Raw genomic sequence first — 12,114 nt, forward strand, 5'->3', positions numbered from 1 at the left:
AGAAATATATATAAAAAAGGAATGAGACTCAAAGCACTTACTTTTAATGTTATTAACTTCTTTAATCTTGTTCCAGGTGTCTTCAATGCCTTTTTCTCCCTTAGGCACAGATGTAACAATGACTACAGGTATCCCATGGTTCCTGAGAGCAGTTGCTGACTCCTTGGCTGTGTACATCCAGATATCTTCACTGGATGCAATGATGCCAACATGAGCCCACTTAAAATATTTCATTATTGTTAGCAAAATCTGGGTTGGAGAGGGCAGAGTTCTTGCAAATGCATTATGGTGAATGGCAGAATCCAGCTTATAATTGATGCACATCCATGAGAAGATAGCTTTATTCCAGTTTTTCCCTAAATGTGCAGCCACCTCACAGAAGCCAGGATTTAGAGGGCCTATAAAAGCTGAGGAAAGCTTTCCAAAGTCAACAAATCTAAGCAACGCTCTTGGTGTCTCACATTCTTCTTGCAGGATCACATAATCCAGCCGGTGGCCAAGATCTACTGAAGGGTCTCTGCTTATTCGTCCCACAGCTAACCTGGCAGCCACATGGGGAAAGGCTTTGGAAAAGAAGGGGTCACAGTTCCAGGGTCCAAGCAGTCCAATTTTAAAGACAGAGCAATGTGCTGGGGAGCAAAGTAGGATTATTCCAAAGACCAGCCACCAGAGAGCCTGGAAAAATGTCTTGAACGAATTTCCAGTGTTAAAGTGATCCACTCTGATGTGCCTTGATAGCACCCAGAAGAGACTTTTAGGACACCACAGGAGAAACGACATTGTTTTGCAGGTGGGTAGATCTGCACCACGTTCTTCAGGAGCCAGGCAGAGCGTTACCACACACTGGAGGGAAAGTAGATGATGTTTGCCTTTCAGCATATGTATTGGTTCCGTGCATGTAGGCACAGCTGAGTCAGCCCAAGCTTCACAGCAGCTCTCAAGGCACAATCCTTTGAGGAGCCAAAGCCAACACAGACACGTGGACATGCACCACACAATCCACCTCACCACACAGAAATATGTCCAATCAGTGGCAGACATGCCATAACCCTTAAATACACACTTACATTAACATTTGAATATGCTGTGCAACATGCTTTGAAACCCAGGTAGTGAAGAATGAGTTTGCTTTGTTTGCAGCAGTAAGTACAACCTATGGATCCACTGTGGTTCTGGTTTCTAAGAAAGACAGTTTCCAAGTCACACAGAAAACACCCATTTAAGAAAATTAAAAGGTGAAATGCACTAGGCCATCAGCTCCCCTCAAAAATCCTCACAGGGTTGTGAATATGAAATCAGAGCCCATACAAAGACAAACACACACACACATATACACAACACATATGTTCATATAGTTAGGGATACATATGTATGTGCATAGAATTTTAAAATTTTTCAAGGGCAACTCAGAATCTCTTAAATCTGGCAGATTGAAAGGTGGATAAACAGATAATCAGAAAATGAGGGAAAAGGAGAATTATGATTTGAATTTAGATAAAGAAATGCTAAATATCTGTCAGGTCAAGAAGCATACTTTATGTACACTCTTGACTTGAAATATTCTTGGTTAAATACTAGGAGCCATAGAGCTTTCTCTTGTTTCTTTTTTTTTTTTTTTTTTTTTTTTAAACAACAATCTCCCCCTTCAGAGTCAAGCACAGAAGTAGCAAAGCCATATCAGGCTCCCCTCCATCTGCAGTTTCACCCCATGACTTAGAAAACTTTGCTGATCCCAGCAAGTCTGTGCTCTAAAAATAGCAGGCCCCTTACTCCAGCTTACCTGTTCATTACTGGAGAAGTATTTTTATCCTGGATGCTCAGGCCCCAGGACACGCAGCACAGAGCACTGCAGTGCAGCATGTGCTGTAAATGCACCTGCAGCTCCTCTGCCTGATGGAGGGAGACCTCAAGAAAGAGCCACCCACAGCAGAGCAGCCTCTCTCCAGCGTCAGTGACTGTCCTTGGATGTGGGTACCACCACGAGGATAGGCAATGCATGGTCAGCTTCTCCTGCTTTGGTGGCCACCTCCTTCCAATTCTTGTGTGCACAGGCCATTCCAGCTGGGTGGGTGCTCTGGGATCCTCTAGTGCCTTGTCAAAATCTTCCTGTGTCCCTTTTGGTGAGGGCCATTCCTCTGCTGAGGGTTTCACAGCTTGGACTGTAACCTCCCAAGCCTTTAGTTCCTTGAAGGTCTTGCCAAGGTCCAAGTCTGCCTCACAGTGAACTGTCTCAGTACAGACTGTACTTCAATCTAACCCAGTAGTTGTAGGGATAGCATCTTAAAGCTCTGCCCTTGGATTAGAGGGATTTAGCTCCTGGGATCAGCCCCTGCAGAACAGCTCTTTAAATCTCTCTGGACCACTGGAGAGATGGTTCCTCTTCTTGAGCTATTTAGGTTTGGGGTATGCAGAATATTTGAGTTTTGGGTTCATCATTCTGCTGGTGTGGCATGTTCCCCTTTTCCCTGTTTGTCTTTTTTTTTTTTTTTTTTACCTATCATGACACACACAGAGCTTTTTACACTTGCATCAAAGTCCTCTTGGGGGTTGGACTAGATGACCTTTACTGGTTTCTTCCAATACAAATTATGCCATTATTTAATGATTCTTGGTTATTTCTCTGGGTCCTGCATATGCTTCCCCATAGCTGAGCCCTCCAATAAACCATTTCCAGACACCTTCCCCCTGGACCTGGCAATACAATTATCATCTTGTAAAACCCTCTAATGTCTTCATGCCTGTCCTACCTAGGAAGACCCTTGCAATAATTTAGCTGTGGTCAGAGGCCCAGCAGTTGTTATCTAGAGGGAATAATTTGTAATTCAACCTTTTAGCACTATTAACTTCAGCTACATCATATAAATTATAAACATCTCATTGGTGTGAGTTCAGGAGCAGCTCCTCATGACTAATGACTGAGGGAAGCCACAGAGTCATTCAGATGCAGTGGGGGGAGCAGCTCCCTCTGTTAATTTCATTCATTTTTCATTTTCATTCATTTGCTCCCATTCATTCATTTCCTTGCACAGTCCAGATCCAGGGAGGTTCCTGGGCATGTGCTTCACTGAAGGCTGTTACAGCTCAAGATAGTTATCAGGGATTATAAAATAGCTTTCATATTTGGAAAGTGCCTAAGACACATTCTAATGTCAAGCCTGAACTCAGAACACAGCTTTGTATGCTGCCAGTACATTAGGTTTCGACACCAGGTTTTACTCAAAAAATGACACTTAAGTGGTTTTTTTTTAGTTGGGAGTCTTATTTTTTTTAATTTGAACTTATAAATTTGATTTATCCGCATACAGATACACCTATATCTCTATTCATATGTCATATGCTCGGTGCTATCTTATTTCTTTCTGTATCAGCAATGGAGCTGCACAGTTTAATTCCACTTTAGGTCAGCAGACTCAAAGTCTCCAGGAGAAGCTACAAAACTTCAGTGACTCACTTCTAGATGATGTTTGTTTATAGCATTCAAATCTCAGCAATGAAAGATGAAAAAATAATCTTGGCAGTCTATTCATTAGTATAATTACTCTACCTTTAACGATTCATCCCTTTCCATAGCAAAGTGGGTTGAGAACTTTATCACTGTCTCCATTTTCTTCTCCTTCTGTTTGCAGATGTAACAACCCTCCTTCCATTAGGTAATAACTGTGGCAGTAATCCATCCTCCACAGGAAAAGCTGGTTATTCCCAATGGTTCCAGCACATCTCTCCCATGCTGAAGGTATCCAAGACTAGGGATAACACTCCTACTTCTGAAAAACAAGCTCAGGTCCTGGCACTGCCTGATTAGTTTCACTAATAAACAAACAAGGTAAATCAAGCAGCTAAGGAAAAAGCCCCCAACTATTTATGTAACCCCTCTGGCTGAAAGAAATATTGAAGTTTAAAACCCTGCCTCTATCTCCAGACCTTGCTTTTCTTCCTCACATCTACAGCTTATCATTGCTGCCCCAACCACACTAGAAAGTAAAGATTTCTTTGCAAAGCTGAGTTATTTGCATACCATCAGATTAATTCCCAACACTCTTCAGCGCTCACTGAAGTGTACAAGTGACACAACATTTCCCATGGGATGGTTAAGCCACAGCTGTATCGCTTTGCTTTTAATTTTTAGAGCAGGAGAGGGTGCTCTAATCTCTCAGTCTGACCTCCCCCATCAGCCTGGCCAAGCAGCCTCCCAGGAGCTGCTGCTGTTCTGAGCTCTTCCAGCATTCTGGATACAAAATGTGTTTTGTAATGAATTATACCAGAGGGTGCCGCTGGATAAAGCTGATTTCTCTGGAAAATCTCTACTGTCAGCAGAGAGAGACAGGGAAGATTTGATTCATGTTTCCCTCTCCCTGAAGAAAAGTCTCATATCTCAACTGATTATAGAGAAAATTGAGGGAGAACAGTACAGCAACACTCACATTAGGCTTTCTTCACGTCCTCTGAGCCCTAATTAGAAACTACAACCTTGGAGGATCCACCGGGTTCCTACGTCTGTTATTCCAAGAGCTAATTACCCTCAACATTAAAAACACCCACTTAACATCTAGGGTGTCTGGCTTCAGCTTCCTGCAACCGGCTTTCACTCTGTCTTCGCCTAAGAAAAAAAAAAAAAACAAAACAGGAAAAAATGATAAATATCACCTCCCTGTAGACATTTGCATGCCATAATTGGCTCACATCCTAGTCATTCTCTGGGCAAAATAAATAAACAGCTCGTTAAGACTTTTGCCATAGAGCATGTTTTTCAGGATTCCATCCTCGCAATGTTCTTTTAACATTCATTTTTAATTTTCTTTCCTTTGGCTAAATAATAAACCGTATCAATTAGTAAGCCTCAGTCCTTAATGCTGAATATAGGAGTCATGCCATCCTTTATCACCTATTTGATTTTTCTCCACTTTAATTCTATAGCTTGGATGAACACAGTTTCAAAAACACTGTTTTTAAGCCCTTCTCTGTTCTCCTTAGAGCAAGCATCTGCCTTGGAAGTGTGGTATAAATTTTTCTTCCCAGATGTTTACAAACCCGTTTAGTTAGTTTAGATTCAGTAGGTGCTTTTCAAATATTTCCATTTAATCAGAGGTCCAGACCTATTTGCAAGTTATATGAATAGTGATTTTTCTCTCTCTTCCAGGTAATATGGTAGAGTTTTGAACAGCACTGGGGAAAAAAAAATCACATCCCAGAGGCTCCACTAGAAAACACTAACAAACGAGAGTCCTCATCTACTATTTGATGTCAAAATAGCAATTAATCTTTTTAAAAATTTTTTTCTATGATGCAGACACATTGACTGTGTAACACTAATTTTCTCTTCAATATCACGTTTCAATAGGATGGCAGTTTGTAGGTACTTGGGAAGACAGCATCACCATTTGACTTTACATGCCAGAATTGTGACTTAGCCACAGAAGTTATATAAAATCTGACAGACAAGATTTATTTTCAGTGCAGCCTCATGGCCTGGCATTAGTAAACCTTCACCCTTTCCTTCTTAGAAGTTCCTCTCCACTTTGTCCTTTCCATGACATTGAGTTTGCATGATGTCAACCCCACCTGAGCTCACTTTCTTGACTCTGCAGGACAGAAGTGTCTGATATCCCCTGGTTTTGGCAGGACTGGAATTTTTGGAAAGGATTGTCCCGCTGTGGCATATTACCCTGTTTGTAAGATGCAGTCAGGCATTTGGAAACTCTTTTTCTCCAGCTTATCTGGTTTTCATCAGAACACCAACAGGTCATCCCTGAGTACTGCAGAGTCAAGTTCAAGTGAGTCCGCTTCTTTTCCAAAATGGCTAGACTTATTTGATTTTCTTGGAAACAGAATTTGTAGCCTGTGAAATCTGATGTCTCTGGCACTGGCATTAGTGGAATACATGATGTTGCAGCTTTAGATAGTCAATACTAGAGCTGGCAGGAAAGAGTCTCATAACACTGGAAGAGAGATTTATACATGTATTTATTTCAGCATCAACACCTGAGTGTTTAATTTGACAGCCTTGTTTCCAGAAGCTCATTATACAGCAGTACAGAGAGGAATACTCCTCTTCCAGGGGACATTTTCATACTTCTTAGAATGCAACTATGATTCAGCCTGAGAAGCAGCTATTGTTAATTTTTTTTTTTTTTTTTTTTTTTTTTTTTTACATGAGGCTTAGCCAGGCTGGACTTTTTAACAAGCAAGTTAAAGCCATCTACTGAAGGAGATGTCTTCCCACAGGCAGGCAGGTGCTCAGCCATTTCCAGGAGAGCAGGGCCCCATCAGAGATAACTGTGACATGGGCAAACATCACTCCAAACGCCCCTTCCTTCCTCCTTCTTCCCCTCCTTTATACATCGACCATGATCTCCCACAGTCTCAAATATCCCTTTGGTCAGTTGGGGTCATCTGTGCATCTCCTCCCACCCTCCCAGGCACCCCCAGCTTCCACACAGGCATGGCAGTATGAGAAGCAGAAAATGCCTTGGCTCTGTGCAAGCCCTGCTCAGCAGTAACAAAAACATCTCTTTATTATCAACTCAGCACAAATCCAAAACACAGCCCCATAACAGTTGTTGGAAAGTTAACTCTACCCCAGCCAAAAGCAGCACACTCAGTGACACTGCAATTTCATTGGTGGCCTCAACAGAAAACCTCAGGGGAACAGCAAACCCACACAGCACTTGCAGAGTTCAGGAGGCTTATCATTCCTTGGATATTTAAAAAGTAAATGTCTTAAATGAAGCGTAGCAAAAAAAAAAAAAAAAAAAAAAAAAAAAAAAAAAAAAAAAAAAAGAAAACAAAAAAACATCACTATAAATTTTCTGGCAGACAAAGAATGATGGGTTTTGGCCAAGCCTGCACACAGTGAACGATAGCGAGCCTTCCAAATGCGTCAATGGACTCATGGATTGCTGACGTTTTCCATGATGTCTTATCCTATGCTATGTTGCAAATTTTCCCATAACCACATAATCTCACTGGAGCATTCATCAGATCCTGACAGATCTGATAACTGGCATTTATCCCTAAAATAAAGCCAGGAAATGACACTGAGTTGCATTTCCTTCGCACGAGGGCTTTACAAACCCCATAGAGGAAATTACACCAGAGCATCTTCTACCCCATTTGGTCTTTCCCAGTCTCTGGCATCTTTGGCAGCTTGAAGAAAACAGCCAGTTTTACAGTCTTATCTAAATATCTGAGCTTTCAAATGTCTGCTAGATAAACTTTAACTTGGATACAAAACCAGAGCACAGGCCACACAGTATTTGTGTAATACCTTCCTGCAGTTCTCACCTTGCCTAGCAGAAAATTTGTTCTCTGTTATCATGATATCCAAATGTCTCACCATAATTAGGAGCTACAGAAAATCCATGAATCAATGAATGAACTGATTAATTACTATGGAGAATGAGCTAGGTATAAACTTCCCTGTGTAGATGGAAGGTCTTAGCAGGCAGCAGCCTCCAGCCTCCTGAAGTCTTCATCTCTTCTGCTTCAGCTATGTAAATATGTATCTTCAGTTCATAGAGTCATAGAATCACAGAGTAGTTTAAGTTGGAGGGGACCCTCAAGACCATCTAGTCCCAACTCCCCTGCCATGGGCAGAGACACATTCAGCTAGATCAGATTGCTCAAAGCCCCATCCAATCTGGCCTTGAATATTTTCACAGCTTCTCTGGGCAACCCATGCTAATAACTCACCACCCTCACAAGGGAAAACTGTCTTATCAATATCTAACTCACCCAGCCCTCCAACAGTTTGGAGCCATTCCCTCTAGTCTTATCAATCCATGTCCATGCCAGAAGTCCCTTCCAGCTCTCTTGTGGTCCTCTTGTGTACTGGAAGGAGCCCTAAGGGATCTCCAAAGGTGTCCCTTCTCCAGGTTGAACAATTCCAGTTCTCTCAGCCTGTCTCCATAGCAGAGGTCTGAGCATCTCAGAGAGCATCTCTCCAGCCCTCTGAGCATCTTCATGGCCTCCTCTGGTCTTGCTCCAACAGCTGTACATCCTTCTTATGTGTGTGTGTACACACACACATCCTCTGGGCTGCTTTTGCAGAGTCTGATGACAGATTTGCATTGAGGCAGGCTAGTCACCACCTTTCTGCACCCTGAAAAAGCCCTCTCCCATGAAAACCCAATGCTCTGCCTCAGCCTTCCCACTATTCCCTTCTGAATCCACAGCGTTGGACCAGTGCCTGCTCAGTTTGCTGGAATTTAACTGGCCTTATTTCAGACTGACAGAAAAGCTAATCTGAAGGATTACTGGCATTTTTAAAAACTCTAGTTAAAGCCTTCCGACAACCCTCCATCTCTAAAGGAAGTATTTTCATCATTTCCAGAGCCTGGACAAAGCCTAATGAGGGTCAATGTACCTGGTTTCAGAGCACACCTACTTTTTCATGCCTATTAATTGTCACTTATAAAGGCAACCCTTGACAAGACTATTTCCAGGGACATTCAAACACATGGGTGGTTGCAATAGTTATTTTGTAGTGCTGCTCAAACTCAGTTAACCCATCTAGAGTAACATATATGTTAAACACTAATGTTAAATGCTTTAGCTCTTCAGCAAGACCGGAGATAGCAGAGCAAAACACATCCCAGGTTCACTTTTTCTCTGCCTTCTGGGATTATAAAAGTAATCAGTCCTAACTTCCACCCAAAGAGCAATGCCTGCAATTCAACTAACCACAGAAGGGAGAAAAAAAAATTATCAATTGTTCATGTCTTCCTTCATGCTAACAGTGTGATTTTCTTTTAGTGGGATTATAATTTAATGAAGACGTTGACAGAAGCAAGACAAAGGATAAACCTTGCCATGTTTCAAACCTGCTGTCTGCAAGAGTCCCAAACAAGCCCCCAGGTATTAATCCCTTCATCCGAAACACGCACATCCAGGCTAACACCTCACTAAGTCCCCATTAGCTGCTGCTGCACAGCATGGAACTCTACAGCTGGGCAAGTGAGGAATGCCCCCGGAGAGAAGGAGAGGAAAACAGATCAAAACTGTTGGTGGAAATAAGCACTGACCCAGAAGACAGGCATTTTTAAGCACCAGCAGCCTGCTGTGTCCTGCTACAGCTTTTCCAGGTGGCCATCATGAAGGGTGCCTTCCAGAGCAGTGAGAGAAATAAACAGCATGTTCCTCATGGAAAAGAAAAGCTTTCAGAGAAATTTGACTTTCTGAGTACATCTGTGACTGAAAACCAGGGCATTGACAGCTGGGGATCAGCACAGCATCACTGCATTCTGTGAAACAATTTCTTTCAGACAGGATGAAGAAAGAAAGAGTCCCAAGAGCTGCAGCTCATCCCTTCTGGTGCCCATTTAAGGGAATTGATAATATCTTTGTCTCTTTGGATGTGAAAGTGTCTCTGCTGATTAAAATTCCCTGATGACCTACATCTCCTAAGCTGATAACGATAAGCCTCTCAGGCTGACGGTGTGCTGCTCTGATACCTCCGGCACTGCTGTGCATGGGGAGCAGACATGAGCACAGGCAGTCATCACTGAGAGCTCTGTAAGCCAGAATGGAAATCTTGAATGCTCAGAGCCACGGGAGAAAAAGGGCAGCATCCAGGTCTGGGAAAGCAGCAAAACTGCTGCCCTAGGAACCACTGGGTTTGCCATGGACAGGTCCAGTGGCACAAATGTCTCTGCATGTATTTGTAGAGAGAACTGCAGGGAGATTCAACAGAGGAGGGTCAGAAGAACCCTGTCCTCAACTGTCCATCGGTCTCATGGGCTGTTTCCAGCTTTCCAAGGTTCCAGTTTCATTGCCCTTTTCTTCCTATCACAGATCAGGAGGTTTGCACAAGCATATGTGCCCAGACTCCAACCTTGCCAGCACAGATCTCATTTGTCCTTTCAAACCACAAGAGTGTCTTTGTGAGGCATGCAGTGCTCAAAGGTAGGCAAAACAGATCAGATTGGTGAGAAACCACCTCCCCAGGTTCTAGGACTGCCTCCTTCTCAGATGGATTTAGTAGGAGCAAGGCACTGGGGAGGACAACTTGTCTTTTCCTACTAGCACTGCCAGCATCACACTGTGAAACAGGAAAACAGTCCTTGCCTCCTTTCCTCTATCACTTTATCTTCTGCAGCTGTCTCTAAAGCAGACCATATGGTCCTGTACAATAAGGCACTGGAACCTGGATTACCTTACCCCGTGTTTTAAAGAACACAAAGCATGACTGAGCCTGCACCTGGATCAACATCACTCTGAGTGACTGAAATACCAAGTGCCTAATGCAGCAGGTGCAGCAAAGAGCCATCATTTCTTCCCTAAGACCATAGGCATGTGTGCAAGCCACATTTTACCCCATCTTGAGTAATTGATGCTGCTTTTCCTGAGCACTAGACTTGTTCAGATGAAGATCTGCCAAATGATTTCCTATCTGGTTGACTGGGAGGAGACGTGTGGAGAAGGAGTGTAAACACGCCAGCCATATTTCACCTGTATAATACATATGGTATCTGTCTAACATAAAGAGTAAATATCAATGTAAATATTCCATCAGCTTTCAGCTGGTGAGGATGAGGTGAAGATGTTCATCTACAGCAGTATCAAACTCTGCTTCTGGTGCTATCCCAACCTCTGAGCATTATCCTCTGAGTGGAAAGGCCAAGGAGAAATTGTCCTATGCATGGAGGAATCTCAACACAAAAAAGTATGTAGGCACACTACAGTGAAGTATGTAAGGATATGCTTAACTGTAAGAATCAGCATTTTGCACATTAGCTCAGCTCCATGTGTTGGATCTGGGCTGGAAAAGGCTCTAGTTGTCTCTCTGGTGGCTATTTCCCAAGTAACAAGCTACAGGGCAAGAGGAAACGGATTCAGTTTGTACCAGGAAAGGTTTAGACTGGATATTAGGAAAAAAACCTTCCCTGGAAGAGTTGCCAAGTGCTGGAACATGCTGCCCAGGGAAGTAGTGGGGTCAGATCCCTAGAAGTGTTCAAATGCATGTAGTTGTGGCACTTGGGTACGTGATGTGCTTGGCAGTGCCGGGTTAATGACTGGACTTGGTGCTTTTTGAGGGCTTTTTTAAGTTTAACAATTCCATGATTCTATTCTAATTTCTAAATGCTCCTGGGCCTTGAGATGCAGCAGAGATGGTTATGTGGAAACAGTGTGAACAGAGTTCTCAGTATGAGATATTAATTTTAAAAAATTAAGGACTTTAGTTAAAGTAGACGTAGACTTGCTGACGTAGACTTCCCTTTACATTTTAAAGAATAAAAGACTTTAGCACGTAGACTCCCTTTTTACTAACTAAACATTGCTGAAGTAAACTCCCTTTTCTTTAACATAAGCCAGATGTAAAGAACCAATAAATCAAGAGACCTGTCAACTTAATCAATAAACTCCAAGAACACAATGTAATCATAAATCAAATAGTCTTAAAAAAATAGAATCTTAGTGTCACCAACACTAAAAGGTTAAAAAAGCAAAGCGAAGAAGACACATCTTACTTCATCATTTTGAGACCCCACCCCCTAAAAAAGACCACCGACCCATTTCAAAGAACAAACTACGCATGCTTAATTGCTTTTTGGCTAATTACTATATGAAGCGAAAAATAAGATAAACCAAAGTCATGAATATGCATTTGTGTTTTGAGTATTCAACACTTTTGTACATAAAAAGACCCTGTAATCATCTATAAATTGCGCATGTGTATTTGAGAACTATCCCGCACGCTGCCCGGCGTCGTAATAAACATACACTTTCTAACTTCAAACTGTTAGAGATACTTTGTCCGTCATAGTTGGATATTGGTATTAAATCAATATCCATATTTTTTTAACAAATCAAGTACACCTAGGCAGGTCTAAAGAGATGGAGGGTACTCCAGGATGTGAAACTATCTGTTTCAGTCTATTGTGCTTTATCATAAGCTTTTTCTAAGTCCAGAAGCAAGTTATTTCACCCATCCAGCAAAGACAAGTATGGCTGTCAGCCTTGAACAAGCCATCTTGTATCGATTAACAGGCTCTTCTTCCCATTCATCATGTGTGTTTCTTCTTCCTCGTGTTCACTCCATTCCCATGACTATAGGCAGAAGAATATCCACCTTTAATTGCCTGGTCCAGCTGCCATCTTCAGCTGCGGCTGCTTTGC

General features: G+C 42.3%; 1 protein-coding gene across 1 annotated transcript in view; it reads right to left on the bottom strand.

Annotated features, from left to right (window-relative positions):
- GUCY2F (guanylate cyclase 2F, retinal) overlaps window positions 1–780 on the bottom strand; it is a 38,408-nt gene extending 37,628 nt beyond the window's left edge. The window contains exon 1 of the mRNA XM_066339152.1: window positions 42–780. Within this exon, the coding sequence (XP_066195249.1) occupies window positions 42–780 (739 nt within the window). The remainder of the gene's footprint in view (window positions 1–41) is intronic.
- Window positions 781–12,114: the final 11,334 nt, after the last annotated feature.

Source organism: Sylvia atricapilla, chromosome 2, assembly GCF_009819655.1.
Source record: "Sylvia atricapilla isolate bSylAtr1 chromosome 2, bSylAtr1.pri, whole genome shotgun sequence".
In the NCBI taxonomy this organism is placed as follows: domain Eukaryota; kingdom Metazoa; phylum Chordata; class Aves; order Passeriformes; family Sylviidae; genus Sylvia; species Sylvia atricapilla.